Source organism: Heteronotia binoei, chromosome 7, assembly GCF_032191835.1.
Source record: "Heteronotia binoei isolate CCM8104 ecotype False Entrance Well chromosome 7, APGP_CSIRO_Hbin_v1, whole genome shotgun sequence".
NCBI lineage: Eukaryota > Metazoa > Chordata > Lepidosauria > Squamata > Gekkonidae > Heteronotia > Heteronotia binoei.
Genome location: NC_083229.1, coordinates 66,722,334 through 66,740,616, shown reverse-complemented (window position 1 = coordinate 66,740,616; position 18,283 = coordinate 66,722,334). Strand labels below are relative to the sequence as shown.

At 44.8% G+C, this 18,283-nt stretch overlaps 1 protein-coding gene across 1 annotated transcript in view; it reads left to right on the top strand.

Annotated features, from left to right (window-relative positions):
* The window catches only part of LOC132575216 (lipoxygenase homology domain-containing protein 1-like), a 192,448-nt gene that overhangs the window by 74,163 nt on the left and 100,002 nt on the right, over positions 1 to 18,283 (top strand). Inside the window, 3 exon segments of the mRNA XM_060243790.1 lie at positions 10,712 to 10,798; positions 13,194 to 13,326; positions 13,791 to 13,942. Of these exon segments, the coding sequence (XP_060099773.1) occupies positions 10,712 to 10,798; positions 13,194 to 13,326; positions 13,791 to 13,942 (372 nt within the window).

The window sequence follows — 18,283 nt, the reverse complement described above, 5'->3', positions numbered from 1 at the left end:
TCTTTGAGGCAATTAGTTATAGGCAATTGGTTGGAAACTAATCTTTAAAACAATATGCCTCTGCACAAATCATTGGTCATGAAAAGAAAGTACACACCTTGTCTAATGAAAGTATCACTTATGCAGGATTTTTGGTACTGAAATGTCATTTTGCATATACTTTTGGAAGCATTGCTATAAAAGAAGTACTTCATGGCTGGGTCTGTAAAGAGTGATAACACTGCTGCTTCCCACTTAGGATAAAAGGCTTACTTCTTTGAAGTTTATATTTTCAGCAAAACATTTCTAATAGATTGCAGAAGCCTGTATATTGCAATGTAAGGTCTTTTAATGCAACCTTAAAATTTCAAGCCCATGGAGCAATACAGTCATACACAAATGTGCATGCAGAAAACTAGCAAGATCTCTGTTTTTAGGTGAGGAATTGATAATATTTAGTGATTTGATATGTCAGACCCCCAACAAACTTTGAATTGGCAACTAGATTTTAATGAAAAACTGCTGCTTCCATCAAGATCAGAAAAGCAAAATTGCTGAATTTCTCCAAAGGCTGTCCAGTTGCCTAAAAATGTGCAGTTATATCCAGTAGACTGGATGAAAGCCTTTCACTCTATTTTTGCAAAAGAACTTGCTGCCCTCTAAAATAATATTGTGATTAGCAACCAAAGATACTGAATGGGTCAGATGGGTATGGTACCGTATTCTTGTGGCTCCACTAAATAGATTTTAATGTGCTTAGTATAATGAAAGGGAGGGAAAAGGAAAGGTCCCCTGTGCAAGCACCAGTTGTTTCCGACTTTGAGGTGACGTTGCTTTCACAACGTTTTCATGTCAGACTTTTTACAGGGTGGTTTGCCATTGCCTTCCCCAGTCATGTACGCTTTCCCCCCAGCAAGCTGGATACTCATTTTACCAACTTCGGAAGGATGGAAGGCTGAGTCAACCTCGAGCCGGCTACCTGAAAACCCAGCTTCCACTGAGGATTGAACTCAGTTTAGGACTGCGGTACTGCAGCTTTAACACTCTGCACCACGGGGCCCTTCTAGTATAATGAAAGCACAACAGTAAATACTGTGTGTGAAGATGTTTGTTTTTGAAACATATATGTGTATATTTTAAAACTCTTTGGGATTTTTTGTCTTTCTGTTAGTGAGTAATTCATTTTCAATCCAGGCAATAGCATGTTTGCAGCTTGCCTCATCTCTCACTGGTATCTATAAATTCCCCAAGATATAAGCATATTGACCAGCCATAGATTAGATACCATCTAGTGTAACTGTGTACTGAGTATATTGATTATATAAAAAAGAAGCATCTATGCCTTGGTACATTGGTTATTCATATTCTTGATGCTGTTCATGGTCGCTATAACTCTATGCTTCTCCTTGTAAAACATACACCAAAGTAGGGTGGCCAGACCGTCCCGGTCTCCCGGGACATTCCCGGTTCTGGCCACCCAATCCCGGATCCCGGGCTGCCTATACCGGGACCATTAAAGGTCCCGGTTTAGGCAGCCCCGGAGCCGGTGGGCCGCGGGCACCGGCGGGGAAGGCGGCGAGTGAGGGAGGGAGCGTCCCTGCGCCTGCGCAGGGCCCCTGCGCACGCGCAGGGACGCTCCCTCCCTCACTCGCCGCCTTCCCCGCCCCCGCGCGGGGCCCAGCGGCAGTGGTGGAGGCCTCTCCGTGGCCTCCGCTGGTCGCTGGAAGCCCTCCAGAGACTCTGGAGGGCCTCCAGCGACCAGCGGAGGCCGCGGAGAGGCTGCGGGGTACCCGGCGCTGGTCCCGGAAGGCCTTCCAGAGCCTCTGGAAGGCCTTCCGGGACCAGCGCCGGCCAGCGAAGGCTTCCCCGCGGCCTCCGCTGGTCCCTGGAGGCCCTCCAGAGTCTCTGGAGGGCCTCCAGGGACCAGCGGAGGCCGCGGGGAGGCCACGGGGCACCCGGCGCTGGTCCCGGAAGGCCTTCCAGAGCCTCTGGAAGGCCTTCGGGGACCAGCGCCGGCCAGCGAAGGCTTCCCCGCGGCCTCCGCTGGTCCCTGGAGGCCCTCCAGAGTCTCTGGAGGGCCTCCAGGGACCAGCGGAGGCCGCGGGGAGGCCGCGGGGAGGCCGCGGGGAGGCCGCGGGGCACCCGGCGCTGGTCCCGGAAGGCTTTCCAGAGCCTCTGGAAGGCCTTCCGGGACCAGCGCCGGCCAGCGAAGGCTTCCCCGCGGCCTGTAGGCCTCCAGGGACCAGTGGAGGCCGCGGGGAAGCCGCGGAGCAGCCGGCGCTGGTCTCTGGAGGCCTCCAGAGGCCAGCGCCGGTAGCGGAGAGGCCCGGCGCTGGTCCCTGGAGGCCTCCAGAGGCCAGCGCCGGCAGCTCCCTCCCTCCCTCGCCGCGAGGCCGCCGCCGGAGGACTCCCCGCCGCCGCCGCTGGACTCCGCCGCCCTGGAATAAGGTAAGGGGGCCGAAAGCGGGGGGGGGTGGGGGGCGGCCTTCCTTTCTTCCCTCCCTCCTCCCTCCCTCCCTCCCTTCCTTCCTTCCTTCCTTCCTTCCTTCCTTCCTTCCTTCCTTCCTTCCTTCCTTCCTTCCCTCACTCCCTTCCCTTCCTTCCTTCCCTCCCTCCTCCCTTCCTTCCTTTCTTCCTTCCTTCCCTCACTCCCTTCCCTTCCTTCCTTCCCTCCCTCCTCCCTCCCTTCCTTTCTTCCTTCCTTCCCTCACTCCCTTCCCTTCCTTCCTTCCCTCCCTCCTCCCTCCCTTCCTTTCTTCCTTCCTTCCCTCACTCCCTTGCCTTCCTTCCTTCCCTCCCTCCTCCCTCCCTCCCTTCCTTCCTTCCTTCCTTCCTTCCTTCCTTCCCTCCCTCCCCCTTCCTTCCTTCCTTCCCTCCCTCCCTCCCCCTTCCTTCCTTCCTTCCTTCCTTCCCTCCTTCCTTCCTTCCTTCCTTCCTTCCTTCCTTCCTTCCTTCCTTCCTTCCTTCCTTCCTTCCTTCCTTCCTTCCTCCCTCCCTCCCTTCCCTCCCTTCCTTCCTTCTTTCCTTCCCTCCCTCCCTCCTTCCTTTCTTCCCTTCTTCCCTCCCTCCCTTTCTCCCTTCCTTCCTTCCTTCCTTCCTTCCTTCCCTCCCTCCCTCCTTATGTTCTTATGTGACACAGAGTGTTGGACTGGATGGGCCACTGGCCTGATCCAACAGGGCTTCTCTTATGTTCTTATGTGACGCAGAGTGTTGGACTGGATGGGCCACTGGCCTGATCCAACAGGGCTTCTCTTATGTTCTTATGTGACGCAGAGTGTTGGACTGGATGGGCCACTGGCCTGATCCAACAGGGCTTCTCTTATGTTCTTATGTGACGCAGAGTGTTGGACTGGATGGGCCACTGGCCTGATCCAACAGGGCTTCTCTTATGTTGTTATGTGACGCAGAGTGTTGGACTGGATGGGCCACTGGCCTGATCCAACAGGGCTTCTCTCATGTTCTTATGTGACACAGAGTGTTGGACTGGATGGGCCACTGGCCTGATCCAACAGGGCTTCTCTTATGTTCTTATGTGACACAGAGTGTTGGACTGGATGGGCCACTGGCCTGATCCAACAGGGCTTCTCTTATGTTCTTATGTGACGCAGAGTGTTGGACTGGATGGGCCACTGGCCTGATCCAACAGGGCTTCTCTTATGTGACAATACTGACTTTGGTGGACCCAAGCACTGATTCAGTGTAAGGGAGCTTTGTGTTTGTGACTGGAGTAGACAATACTGACTTTGGTGGACCCAAGCACTGATTCAGTGTAAGGGAGCTTTGTGTTTGTGTCTTCTAGTGCAATTTTGTTCTCAGATCCTGTATTTACTTCATCAGTATATGGGATAAGGCACTTTCTCAACTGTGCTGCATAATGCAGCCTATTTATTTTGTCCTGTTGGCTCTGTTGGCTCTATCTGCGCCACCTTCATCACTTTCGGGGTGCGGATCCCCCAGTGGGGTGGTCTCCCGACTCCCTCCGCTGGCTGTTTCTGATAGCCCTGCGCCCCCTCTTTCATTTGATATGTGTCCCATGCGGGTGCCACCCTCCCGCCGGGAGATGCAGCAAAATGAGCCCCCTTGAGGCTTATGGCGGCAGGGCTCGGGGGAAGCGAGCTATACTGCTGTTCTTTTGAGGGGTTATAGAGTGTTTCGAGCCCGTCCCTGTGGCATTGGTCCCATCGTTGTAGGGCCCAGGGGGCCGGCGCAGCGGCCTGCTGAAGCAGCCTGTCGGTCACTTCCGGGTTCCTGTCCTGCATCTCGACCTGTGTTATTAGTGACAGGCTGCTTCGGCGGGCCGCTGCGCCGGCCCCCTGGGTCCCACAACGATGAGACTGATGCCACAGGGACGGGCTCGAAACACTCTATAACCCCTCAAAAGAACAGCAGTCTAGCTCGCTTCCCCCGAGCCCTGCCGCCATAAGCCTCAAGGGGGCTCATTTTGCGGCATCTCCCGGCGGGAGGGTGGCATCCGCACAGGACACATATCAAATGAAAGAGGGGGCGCAGGGCTATCAGAAACAGCCGGCGGAGGGAGTCGGGAGACCACCCCACTGGGGGATCCGCACCCCGAAAGTGATGAAGGTGGCGCAGATAGAGCCAACAGAGCAAACAGGACAAAATAAATAGGCTGCATTATGCAGCACAGTTGAGAAAGTGCCTTATCCCATATACTGATGAATTATATACAGGATTTGAGAACAAAATTGTTTCCGGCGGTGATATTTGGGGGAAATTGTTTCCGGCAGGTGACGCGGAGGAAATGATGTCACAGGAAGTGATGCCACTTCCTGTTTCCGGTGGTGGCATGACATCACCGGAAGTGACGTCACCGGAAGTGACGTCACTTCCTGTTTCCGGCGGCGCGCGCGCTCCGCGCTCGCACACCCCCCCCCCCAAATGTCCCTGGCTGGCCTTCAGACATTATGGTCACCCTACACCAAAGGCAAGAAAAGGAATAGGACCAGGATTTAGCCAATTATAATTTGCATGAACACAGAAAGCCAGAGAATGTGGAACTTCTATTTAATTACAGAATTTATTGTTCTCTGAGTTCTTCATTCTGATTTGTTCCCATCATGGCTCATGGGAGTTGTAGTTACCAGTTTCATACCAGATTCCTACACCATCAATATTGAAGAAGACTGAAGAAGACCGCAGATTTATACCCTGCCCTTCTCTCTGAAGCAGAGTCTCAGAGTGGCTTACAGTCTCCTTTATCTCCTTCCCCCAGAACACCCTGTGAGGTGGGTGGGGCTGAGAGCTGCCCTTTCTAGGACAACTCCTATCAGAGCTATGGCTACCCCAAGGCCATCCCAGCAGCTGCAAGTGGAGAAGTGGGGAATCAAACCCCAAACTGGAGAATTACACACACACACACTGTTGATTTGAACTTTGGCACGCATTTTGATTGAACAGTCTGTCTGTAAATGTGTTCATTCATGAACCAGCAGGAACCTTCATGAACAGCTTGCAAGTTTGTGGAATATCTGTACTGGTAGACCTGCCACAAATTTCACTTCACAAACCACAAACTGGCCAAAGTTCAGCACAAAGTCTAGTTCCTGCCTATCCCTAATAATAACCAGTCATACTACAGTAAAGTTAGCAATTCTATGTTTATCAAAGTATCATTTTTCCCTACAAGGTTACACACACAATGGTGCATATATTTGCATACCTGTACCCCACAATATTTAAATGGTTGCCCAATTGACCGATGTATTAACTACTGCAATTTGTGCTTTAAGCTAAGAAATCTAAACAGTTCAATCTAAGCTGGTTTTATCCTTATGAGATTTGCTATCTGATACTGGACTGTCACTTCATTGGCTGTGATATGAGCTGTAGTTCTGCCCCCCTTTGCTATTTACAATGCTGAGTCTTCCCATCTGCCTCTTTCAGAGGCAGGCCCATTTCACTGGATGAATTTTTAAAATTGTGATTGCTTATGCTGCTGTCATTTTGCTAATTTACTATGTGGGAGGGGGGTATTTGTGAATTTCCTGCATTGTACAGGGGGTTGGACTAGATTACCCTCAATGGTACCAGTAATGGGCATTTGCTCATTTATTGTTTCCTCCCACAAAATGATCTGAGAAGTTGGTGATTTGATATCAGCTATCATTGCCAGTTATGGGTCAGAGCTAAGTGGCCTCAGAGTAACTGGTAGAGCTCCTAAGTCTTGGTTCTGCTCCTAGCTACCAGTGGCCCACCTTTAATTAAAATAGCCAGTCCACCTTTGGCTCATCTGTGTGAGTTGTAGCTTTATCTTGTGTGTGGAAAGAGTTGTGCAGGGTGACATCATGGAGATATGCTGGAATAGCTGTTGGGTTCGCTTTTACCCATGCATAGTCAACCAGGGTCAGATCTAGGGGTGGCAGAGGGGGGGGTGCTTGCCCCAGGCACCGATGGAGGGGGGGCACCGAATTGGGTATGGAGTTCATTGTATTCTATGGGCCCATAATATAGAATGGCCCAAAAGGGGGCATCATTTTTTAATTTTGTCCCTTCTCAAAAAACATGTAGATTTTATTTATTTATTTATTTATTTATTTATTTATTTATTAATTATTTGTATCCCGCCCTTCCCACAAGTGGCTCAGGGCGGCTCACAACAAATAGTCAAACATAAAATTAAACAAGTATTTAAATATATAAGCATTTAAAACATTTAAAACATTTAAAACCTTAAAACCATTAAACATTACAACAATATGTATAACAGGAGTCTGGCAAAGCTACATTTAGTTTCTCATCAGTTAGGTGTACACTAGCCGGAAGAGGGTTGTCTTATAGGCCCTGCGGAACTGAACAAGGTCCCGCAGGGCCCTCACCTCCTCCGGCAGCTGATTCCACCATGTAGGGGCCATAACAGAGAAGGCCCTGTCCCTAGTGGATTTTAGGCGGGCTTCTTTTGGCCCAGGGATAGTGAGAAGATTTTGGGTTCCCGATCTCAGTACTCTCTGGGGCCAGCTGCCTTGCCCGCCTAAGATGAAAAAAACGCGGACTTGGCAGTGGCTGCTATCTGAGCCTCCATCTTTAAGGAAGGCTCCAATAGTACCCCCAGGCTCTTGACCCTGTCCACCGCCATCAGCGGCGCACCGTCAAAAACTGGCAGGGGGATCCCCCCCTGCCCGGTCCCCGACGACCCAAGCAAAGGACCACTGTCTTCGCAGGATTTAGTCTCAGTCCACTCAGTCTGAGCCACTCAGCCACGGCCTGTAATGTCCGATCCAGATTTTCCGGGGCGCAGGCCTGTCGGTCATCCATAAGCAGATAGAGCTGGTCCTGTCCTGTTGTTAACACATGATACCAACAGTGCACAGTTCTGTGATGAGTGTTATCATCATGAACTCTAATGGTATTGCTATTCTCACGGAACAATGTCATTCAGCAATTTTTTCCTCTCTCCATTGGAAGCACATAGGAGACCATCTAATCTTCTGTGACATTGTACCAGCACAAGTGGACCACCAGCACAATGAGATTCTGTCCACACAGACACATACCAGAATCCTGCCAAGCTGTTACAATGATTTTGATGGGTAAAAAAGGAGATCAAGCTAAGTGTAGATACCTTAAGGGGAAATGCTGCTGATGTAACCTTAACATTGTGGTTGCAGACAGTGTGCTTTTACTTTGCAAAGCATTCTGTGATATCTTAAGAATGAAGGACACTTTTTCTAATCTGACTTTATTCCATTTATCTTGGGTGTTTTTGAAGTTAAACTACTACTATTATTTAAGCTGAAAATAAAATTTTATGTATTGTATATTACAGTACAAGAAAAGGTTCTCAGACACTTAAAAAGCGGATCTCCTGTCAGATTACTTCTCAAATGATTGCTCTCCTGAATTTAAAAAAAACTGGAGGCAGCCACTTCTGTCATGTTTTCTTTCTATTCCTATTACAGTTCAATAGCTCATCTCTACTTTCTATCTCAAAGCACTTATTTAAGCAGCTTCTCTATTTAAAATCCCCACTGTTACAGCATCCCCTTACCCTACATTCTCATCTGCAAAAATACATTTTCCCCATGGATTTTGCAAAATTCAAACTGCCATCAGACTGTGTTTGGGGGCTCAAGCAATGGAGCTCCTCTGCACCTCTTTCTGTGATAAATTCTGTTTAAGATAAATTGATTTTGTACAGGATGAGTACTTGCTGAATTGTGCACTTTAATTATTTGTCCAGTTCTGCTATTATGCTGAACGAAGCAAGTCTTAAATTCCACACAAATATGCATGCATGTTCATGGACAGATATATGCACATATATGTACCTCTTAACATCTACTACTGCTGGCAGAACCAGAATAGCATAGTGGTTGGGGGTCTGAGTGGTAGGACCGGATCTACATGTTTTTTGAGGGGGGAGGGCAAAATTAAAAATGGTGCCCCCTTATGGGCACATAGAACAAAATGGACTCCATACCCAATTTGGCACCCCCCCTCTAGTGGTGCCCAGGGCAAGGACCCCCCTCTGCCCCCACTAGATCCAGCCCTGCTGTGTGGGACCTCAGACCAGTTGGATTCAAATCCCTGCTCTGCCATGGAAGTTTATGAGCTCACCTTGGGTACATCACAATCTCACAGGCTAACCTACTTCATGAGGTCTTTGTTGTGACCACAGAGTGGAGGATAGGAGAATAATGCAACAAGCCACTTTGGGTCCCATTTAGGGAGAAAAATGGGACAAAATGGGGAAAATCTGTTCCCTGGATTTAATATCCTTAAAGGTCATGCATCCTTAAAACAAACTCAGTTTGTCAGATGTATAGAAATTATATGGCAAAATAAAGTAATGTCCACCATGAAATTTTTTAGTTTGCAGGAAGATAAAAATTTCAATTTCTGGACATCGTGAATGCTTGCCAAGTGTCCAATCCAGTGGGATAGAAATTATAAATAAATCAAATAGCTTAATGACAGCCATACATCTTTCTTACAGTTAGCCCCCCACTTTCTCTTTTATAATGTTGGCGTTTCAGGCTTTTTTTTTTTTTTTACTGTTTCTCTTGGGTTTTGAGGCTTTCCTATTTTTTTCACTCATGTACAATCATACAGGAAAACTGGTCTTCAACTATTGGGTCAAGATTACCATGTGAGCCTTGGCATTATTTTAACAGGTTACAGCAAAGATAATTATAAAGATTGGGAAAGATGGGGAAAGGAGAATCTCTACCCTACACACTTATACCAGGCATACATTATTTTAACTGGAGTTGCTTCCATATGGAAATGCTGTATGCCCTGCTCCCTCATTCTACAGCATGGAAAGGATTTTTGAATGCCATCATTTTGCTGTTGTCCACCTTTTGGTTTTCCTTTGCTCTATTCTGCAGTTTCGCAGATCTTTTTTGGTATGATAGTTCCTTAAAGATAATTCTCAAAGTGGATTTGGGGAGAGTCTAACACGGCAAGGTGCTTCTCCCCACCCATATATGGCACCATTTCTACTTGCACCCAAGACTACCTTGCTGTAAATCATTGGCGGGCTTGTGGGGAGCAGGGTTCATGTTTGGAGGATGTGTTGCTTCTGTAAATGTCTTTGCATTTATGGTGGCCATGACATCAAAATGAGGAATTCTTGTGAGAGATAGCCTTACTTGAGCTCTCCCGTTTCTTTGTGTTGAAGGGATGGATAGAAAAATACATTAGTTCACCCATCAGTTCAAACCTGAATCCACCTTTAATTCTCCTCCTTTCCCTATTTTCAAGTTATTTGTTATTTATTTTACATAAGTTATACTTTTCTGCCCTCATAATGTGGATCTCAGTTCAGAAAAGGTTGGAGACTACTGTCATAAGTACCCTTTCCCTTGCTTGGGGTAGTAAGGCTGCATCACAATGTCTGTAAGATTAAGGAATCCTGGGTTATCTACGATGTTGACTTTCTAGCTATTGATGCAAAAGATACTTATTGGCTGTCAGTTGTTTAGCAAACAAGAAGATTAATAAAACAAAGAGAACCAGCTGTTGTAAGACCCCTGATTTTACATTCACTTATCTTCTTGGATTCTCTGTTCTTATCCATGATGATGTCAATAATTATAAAAGCCAGTTTCAAATTTCCTGTCTTGAGCTTGTCATTAGGGATGGGCATGACTGGTTCACAAACTAAAGTTTGCTGTGAATTTTGGCCAGTTCATGCTTCGTGAAGTCAAGTTCATGACAGGTCAACTGGCATGAACTTTCCATGAACTTTAAAGCTGTTCATGGAGGTTTACTGTGGTTCATGAATGGATACATTTCTAGACAGACTGCCAACAGTCAATCAAGATGTTTGCTTTTCCTTTTAGTACATCCCTCTGCTGGGCACTAGTACATAGCACTGGTTCTTCTGGGTTTGCAAAAATACCCCCCCCCCTTTCAGTTTCTACTGAGAGATTCTCTGGTTTGACCTTAATTCTTTGGAAACAATGGAGAATGTTTCACCTTCTTTGGGTGGCCTTGAGTGAGATCCCATAAATCCAATCTCCACCAAATTTGGAAGGCAGGTAGAGAAGAGTCAGCTGGTGATCTTCTGTGAGTTTGGTGTCTCTAGGACACCACAAAGGGAGGGGGTTCTACTGCATCAGAAACCTCACAAACCAAAGCAGTTCATTTAGCCCCTAAAGATTTGTGAAAGTTTTTAGTTCATGAAGCACAAACTAATGACATTTTCCTGGTTTGTTCCCATCCCTCGTTATTATATGTTGTATCTGTTTCTTTATTTCTTACAATTCAGGTTGAAATGAAACATACTGGAAACATATACAAAATTCGAATAGGCCATGATGGGACAAGGAAACATCCAGAATGGATCATAGCAAAGGTAACATTCTAGACTATAATTGTTCTTATGCTTGATTAATGCTTCATGCCATTGATACTTTTAAACAATTATCTAACAAAAAGGCAAATAATGTTTAAAGCAGCAGTGTTCCCATAACACTCTTCTCTTTGAAAAATAACCATAATTTTTCTCTGTAACCTATGAGGATTGGATCTTTTAAAACAGAATAGAATTAGTTAATACAAGAGTTTTTTCATGTTCTGATCTCTGAGTCTTAGATGCATTAAATGAAAGCCCAATCAATATATTTTATTTCCAATTGTATACCAGGAGGCTCATTTTATTTTCTAAATGGACTGTGCCATTAAGGAATATTGCCAGTACCATTAATAAATCATATTATATGGACATTTATATTAGCTATAAAAAGGGTGTCAATTGGCCATAGAGTTTACTATTGATTAATGATGTGGTGATCTATTGGTGATGGAGCCAAAGCAGACATTCCCTTTCTAGTACAGCTCTGACCCAAATTTAAGACTGTGCACTTGCAATTTGGCTTTTAAAGTCAAATGATCTTCACTATATCTGTTTTGGCCCTTAGTCTTAATAAGCACAACCTTAGAGATTGACAGACTGACTTGGATTATACTTCAAACGTTCTACCACAGCATGAGGGAGGGAAACTGAGCTTTAAGACAGATAGGGATTTGAACTTTGGGCTTCCAGATTCTAGTCTAACATTTTAACTAGTACATCCTTGTACCTTTCATGGAACATGAGCTTTACTTTAAGGCGTATCTCACTGTAAATTGCTTTAGGGAAAATAGCAGGCTCAAAACTGGGATGATACTATTTTTGTAAGAATCATAATGATCATGTGACTTATCCATTGGCCATGCAATTACCAAGCCCCTTCTTTGCTTGGTCACTCTTCTTACAACAGCCTTGTATAGTGCCTTTTACAAGGCATCTGGTTATGGTGGTCATGTGGTTCCCAAACCAACCTATACTTGCTTAATCTAAAGAATAATGCAAGGTTTGGATGTATCATTTATTGCTCAATAAATCAGATGCTGTCTTCAATGAGCATTTGAATGTGGAAATTATATAATTTGCATTGGTTATGCAATTGGAAATCTCATTCCAGTTGTTTGGGAGACAACATTATAGGTCCAAATATGTTTACCGTTGAATTCAATGTAAATATTACCTCCATTCAACAATGGTTTGAAATGCATGGTATTAAACAATTCAGAAAGCATATCTAATAAATAAAATGAGGCAAACCCACATAAATTATCTGTACACAATTGCCTACTGCATACTACTCATTCTGGGCTAGATCTTGACTTGTAGCTTGCTCTTTACAGATATGTATATGTTTGATTCTGATATATTAGCTAAACTCTTAAAAGTCTAATTTTAAAGTTAAAGACAACATTGATTAACAGTTCGAGTACCTCAGCTCTAGGAAAACAAAAACGAAGCAGGAGTGGAAACATTTCAGTTCATCTGCAAGTATTTCATGGACTTAATTTTTCCCAACTGGTTTTCTTAACTTTTCTTTCCAATAGGGTCCAAGGGTCATCAGAGTAGTTTCTGGATTTTAAAGAATGATGTTCACTTGAGGAAACAAATCACAAGCTGAAACAATATGTGTTCTGGCATGCAGCAATGTTTAACCTGTAAATCAGCATGTGGAACTGTTGAAATAAATACACAAAGTTCTTGGCATTAAATAAAAAATTGCTCTTGCAAAAATATCGCACAATAACAGAAACATATTTATTTTAAATCTAACTCTTAAACATCTGATGTCAGTGCTTCTTACTGAGACTAACAACACAAAAGGAGTTCTTCTCTGAATAACTTGCCTTATTTAGGCTATTTCCAGGGAAACTTTATAATATAGTAGTGGTTACTAGGCTTCCCAACCCTCCCGCCCTGGCGGGGGACCCCAGGATTTCCACCCTCTTCTCCTGCTCCCCCAAAAAATGGAAGCGGGGGGAGAGGGGGGAAATGGCGCTGGGGAGCATGGCGAGTCGCCTGGAGGCCGCCGCGCCGCACCACTGCCGCCCCCTCTCCGCCCACCGCAGTTGCTCCTCCAAGATGGGCTCAGGCTGAGCCCATCTCGGAGGAGCAGCACGGCGAGCGGAGAAGAGGCGGCAGCTGCGGGGCGGCTCGCCACGCTCCCCGGCGCCATTTCCCCCCTCCCCCTAGCTCCACCTCAGTGTCTCCTGGCTCCACCCCCAAAGTCTCCTGGCTCCACCCCCAAAGTCCCCAGATATTTTTGGGGTTCAACCTGGCAACCCTAGTGGTTACTGTGATAGACCCTGGCAATTTTAAATTATATATTTTAATCTTTTTTATCACAGTAACAATGACAGAAACTACAAATACATTAAAGGGCTTACTGCTACTTCCTTCACAGGTGACACTACACCACATAAAGAGTGGGAAAATTCTGAAGTTTTCAGCAAATAAGTGGTTGTCATGGAGTCAAGGGAATGGAGATACTCTGTGTGAACTTCCAGTGGAGGATAAAGGAAAATTTATTTATCCAAGTAAATACTATATTATACTTCAGTCAAAGTACCATGAGGTTGGCTATGGAAATGTTGTAATTGTAAACAGAATTATATGTGTCTTACTCAGTTTCTTCTTTTTGTTACAGCTCTCTTTGCCCCCTCCCAGCCATTCAGATGACCCTCAGGAAAGGCATGGGATGTAGTTAAGGGTGTAGCTTCAGAGGCAAACTGCAATTCCTCCCATATACACACCACTGAACAAGAAGAAATTCCTTCTGCTTGCACAGGGGGGAAGGGCCCTAGAGGCCTTAAGCACTTAACTTTGTTTGAATCACACCCATCATTAATAAGCTTCACAATAATAACCCTGTTACAGTATTGCAAGCAGTTACATGTTGTGCTTCATCCTGAACTTGAAAGTAGAACGTCACCTGACATTATCTCTCTTTGTATGTTTCCAGATTACTTGCATCTTTTAAATTGTTGGTTACTTTCTCTAGTTCTGAGTTACCAGATTTATATGTACACGGGACAAGTAGAAAATGCAGGAACTGATTCTGCAGTTTACTTGTGCATCTATGGAGAGAGAGGAGATTCTGGACTAAGGCTTCTTCATGAGTCTGATAAGCCCATAAAGTTTCAGAGAGGGACGGTAAGCATGTCAAATTAAGTCTGTATGTACTAGTCAGAGATAAACCAAAAGCAGCTTTAAGGCAAGCATACTTAAAATCAGCTTTGAAGGGAACTGAGTCAGACATTCATTGCAGAGATGTATCACGTCATTTAGCACCATTTTCTTCAAGTTTTTCATAGATATTATTTGGTTCTTTCTGTGCCTACTTTTTGAGAAAAGAATGTAAGAAACGAGAAAGGCAACCTCCTATAAATCTTTTAAATAAAGAAAGTGGGGAAAAACAGCAACCAAAAATTTAAAAAAGGACTTGGAGGCCATCAAAAGAAAAATGTACAATGTGTGTGGAGGGGGAATAAAGTGCCATAAAATGGTTGTGGGGGGGGGGCGTGTCAATATTTGACACATACAAAATGGTTCCTTGATGGACAATCTTTGCTGAACCACTTACTGGCTATAATGTGTAGATGCATTATAATGTGTTCCTTTATTGATGAAACAAATTGACTATGTCTAAAGCTTTCAGAACTGAAATGTTTTGTGATAATCTCTGTCTATCAAAGATTTCAGGTTTTCATGGCTGGTAACATCATTAGGGTTTGTAGAATCTTTCGGGATAAAGTGCCGTGTTCTACTGGAGAAAGTTTTCCTTCCAGACGTTTCGTTCTCAGCTGCGGAGAACATCCTCAGTGGCGTTGCAGCCGGAGCAGGTGCTCAGACCTTCTTGGCTGCTGTGCATTGAGTGGGGCCAGGGCTGCTGGAGAGCTGCTATTTCTAGGCTGGAGGGGGTGTGATGAAAGGGCAATTGGTTTGTGGATGAGCCCATTGTTTGGTGGGGCTTCCTGGAAGGGTAGTGATAAGGAAACTGGCTGTTGAATGTGACCATTGTTCCATGTTAATTGCTGGGAGGGTTGGAAGGGGTTTGAAGATAAGGAAGATGGTTGTTGACTGTGCTGATTGTTCTGTGGAATTTGCTGGTTGTTCTGAGACTTTCTGCAATTTATAGTCTGTAGGGTGTTTTGCAGAGCTGGGTACCAAGATTGGTGGATGAAAATGCCTTCTTCCTTTCTGTTAAAATTGTGCTGGTGTTTGTAAATCTCAATAGCTTCTCTGTTCAGGCGGGTATGATAATGTGAGACCGTAGAAAGGACTTCAGTTCTTTCAAAGTGGATGACGTGGTCTCCTTCTTGAAGTGCATGTTCAGCTACAGCTGATTTATTAGGGTTTGTAGAATCTTTTGGGATCAAGTGCCATGTTCTACTGGAGAAAGTTTTCCTTCCAGACGTTTCGTTCTCAGCTGCGGAGAACATCCTCAGTGGCGTTGCAGCTGGAGCAGGCGCTCAGACCTTCTTGGCTGCTGTGCATTGAGTGGGGCCAGGGCTGCTGGAGAGCTGCTATTTCTAGGCTGGAGGGGGTGTGATGAAAGGGCAATTGGTTTGTGGATGAGCCCATTGTTTGGTGGGGCTTCCTGGAAGGGTAGTGATAAGGAAACTGGCTGTTGAATGTGACCATTGTTCTGTGTTAATTGCTGGGAGGGTTGGAAGGGGTTTGAAGATAAGGAAGATGGTTGTTGACTGTGCTGATTGTTCTGTGGAATTTGCTGGTTGTTCTGAGACTTTCTGCAATTTATAGTCTGTAGGGTGTTTTGCAGAGCTGGGTACCAAGATTGGTGGATGAAAATGCCTTCTTCCTTTCTGTTAAAATTGTGCTGGTGTTTGTAGATCTCAATAGCTTCTCTGTTCAGGCGGGTATGATAATGTGAGACCGTAGAAAGGACTTCAGTTCTTTCAAAGTGGATGACGTGGTCTCCTTCTTGAAGTGCATGTTCAGCTACAGCTGATTTATTAGGGTTTGTAGAATCTTTTGGGATCAAGTGCCATGTTCTACTGGAGAAAGTTTTCCTTCCAGACGTTTCGTTCTCAGCTGCGGAGAACATCCTCAGTGGCGTTGCAGCTGGAGCAGGCGCTCAGACCTTCTTGGCTGCTGTGCATTGAGTGGGGCCAGGGCTGCTGGAGAGCTGCTATTTCTAGGCTGGAGGGGGTGTGATGAAAGGGCAATTGGTTTGTGGATGAGCCCATTGTTTGGTGGGGCTTCCTGGAAGGGTAGTGATAAGGAAACTGGCTGTTGAATGTGACCATTGTTCTGTGTTAATTGCTGGGAGGGTTGGAAGGGGTTTGAAGATAAGGAAGATGGTTGTTGACTGTGCTGATTGTTCTGTGGAATTTGCTGGTTGTTCTGAGACTTTCTGCAATTTATAGTCTGTAGGGTGTTTTGCAGAGCTGGGTACCAAGATTGGTGGATGAAAATGCCTTCTTCCTTTCTGTTAAAATTGTGCTGGTGTTTGTAAATCTCAATACGGCACTTGATCCCGAAAGATTCTACAAACCCTAATCTCTGTCTACTCAAAGCCTGTGGACAAGCACTGCTGGATTGCAATGACAATCTTTTACTTCTTGCTTTCCCTTGCAATTCTTTCATTAAAGTTAGCTATCAATATTGGCCCATAAGGCTAGGTTGGCAGTGTTGACTATAGGACAGCCAAAAATGCCTCTCTAGGATGTTTTTTGCTACTCAGAAGGTTTGCATGATGGTGGTTACTAAACCAGTTTTGACTGTGCCATCACAGCAGTGCAGGTATACCATCCTGTGCCAATGTCCTTCTGATGGATCACTTGTATTATATTCTAAGTACTTACTTGAAAAGACATGTAGGACCGGATTTTAAATGGACTTAGAAATATGAAATAAAATTCTTTAAATTTTTAATTCTAGCTCTGTTATTGATCCCTGAAGTTAGGCATTTCACTCAAATTGTAGTAACTTTTCAGCTGTAATAGCTGTTAGGAAAAATATTGGCATCTTCTGTTCTTGTTTGATTATATTGCATTGTTTATAGTGAGGTTTGTACCAGAAACTATAGGAATACTAACACTGAAATGTTTATTGCCTATGCAGTGTAGCTGAAACACTTGAAATTCAAGCTGATTTAGTATGATTTACTTGGATTTGACTGATCTGGCTTAAATCTAAATACTTCAGGTTAACTGGCTTGTGCTCTTAAAGATAAAGGTAATCCCCTGAGCAAGCCCCAATCATTTCCAACTCTGGAGTGACGTTGCTTTCACATTTTCATGGCAGACTTTTTACTGGGTGGTTTGCCTTTGCTTTCCCCAGTCATTTACACTTTACCCCCAGCAAGCTGGGTTCTCATTTTACCAACCTTGGAAGAATGGAAGGCTGAGTCAACCATGAACCGGCTACCTTAACCCAGCTTCTGCCAGGATCGAACTCAGGTCATGAGCAGAGCTTGGACTGCTGTACTGCAGCTTACCACTCTGCGCCACGGGGCTCTTCACTTCTGCTCTTAGTGTGCTCAAAATTCATTTCGGAAATTGCAAGTTGGACAAGGCTAATAGAATTTGAATTTTTCCATTAGTAATGCTTGTGGTAATTCTATTTGAAATTGAAGATATCAGTAAAGGTTTCTTGAGAGCATTTCTGAACAGCAATATATTTCATAATTTTATGTCTTAAATCAAATGGACACTATTAAAGTAGACTCAAGGCATCTGGTGTGTTCACAATATTTGGGTGTGTAAATGCCTTGAACTGTCTTTAGCTACACATTCAGATATGTGTGACGAAATATTTACATTTCCCTAAGGAGGCATTCAGATCATACCATTGAGAGCAATATTCTGTAATATTGAATTTACTGCAAAAATAAGAAATTCTTGGTGTTGTGTTAAATAGGTAATTTTAAAATTCTGAAATATTTGCTTCAAGCATTGCTAGAATAGAATTTGGAACCTAATGCCCTCTCATTTCCCTCTCTACCTTTCCCATTGCTTCAGAAACGGTCTTCCTCATCCAGAATTCTGTCATCCACCATTATCATTTCCTCTCTTGAACACTTCCTTCCTCTGGCATCTTTCTTAAAGAAAATTCTGCCCAAACCATCCCAATTCTCATCAAATTTAGAATACCTTTTCTTTAATAAAAGTTAAAGGTAGTTCCCTGTGCAAGCAGTGAGTTGTTACTGACCCATGGGGTGATATCACATCATGATGTTTTCTTCGCAGACTTTTTACGGGGTGATTTGCCATTGCCTTCCCCAGTCATCTACACTTTACCCCCAGCAAGCTGGGTACTTATTTTACCAACCTTGGAAGGATGGAAGGCTGAGTCAACCTCAAGCCGGCTACCTGAAAACCCAGCTTCCACCGAGGATTGAACTCAGTTTAGGACTGCGGTACTGCAGCTTTAACACTCTGCACCACGGGGCTCTTCTAGTATAATGAAAGCACAACAGTAAATACTGTGTGTGAAGATGTTTGTTTTTGAAACATATATGTGTATATT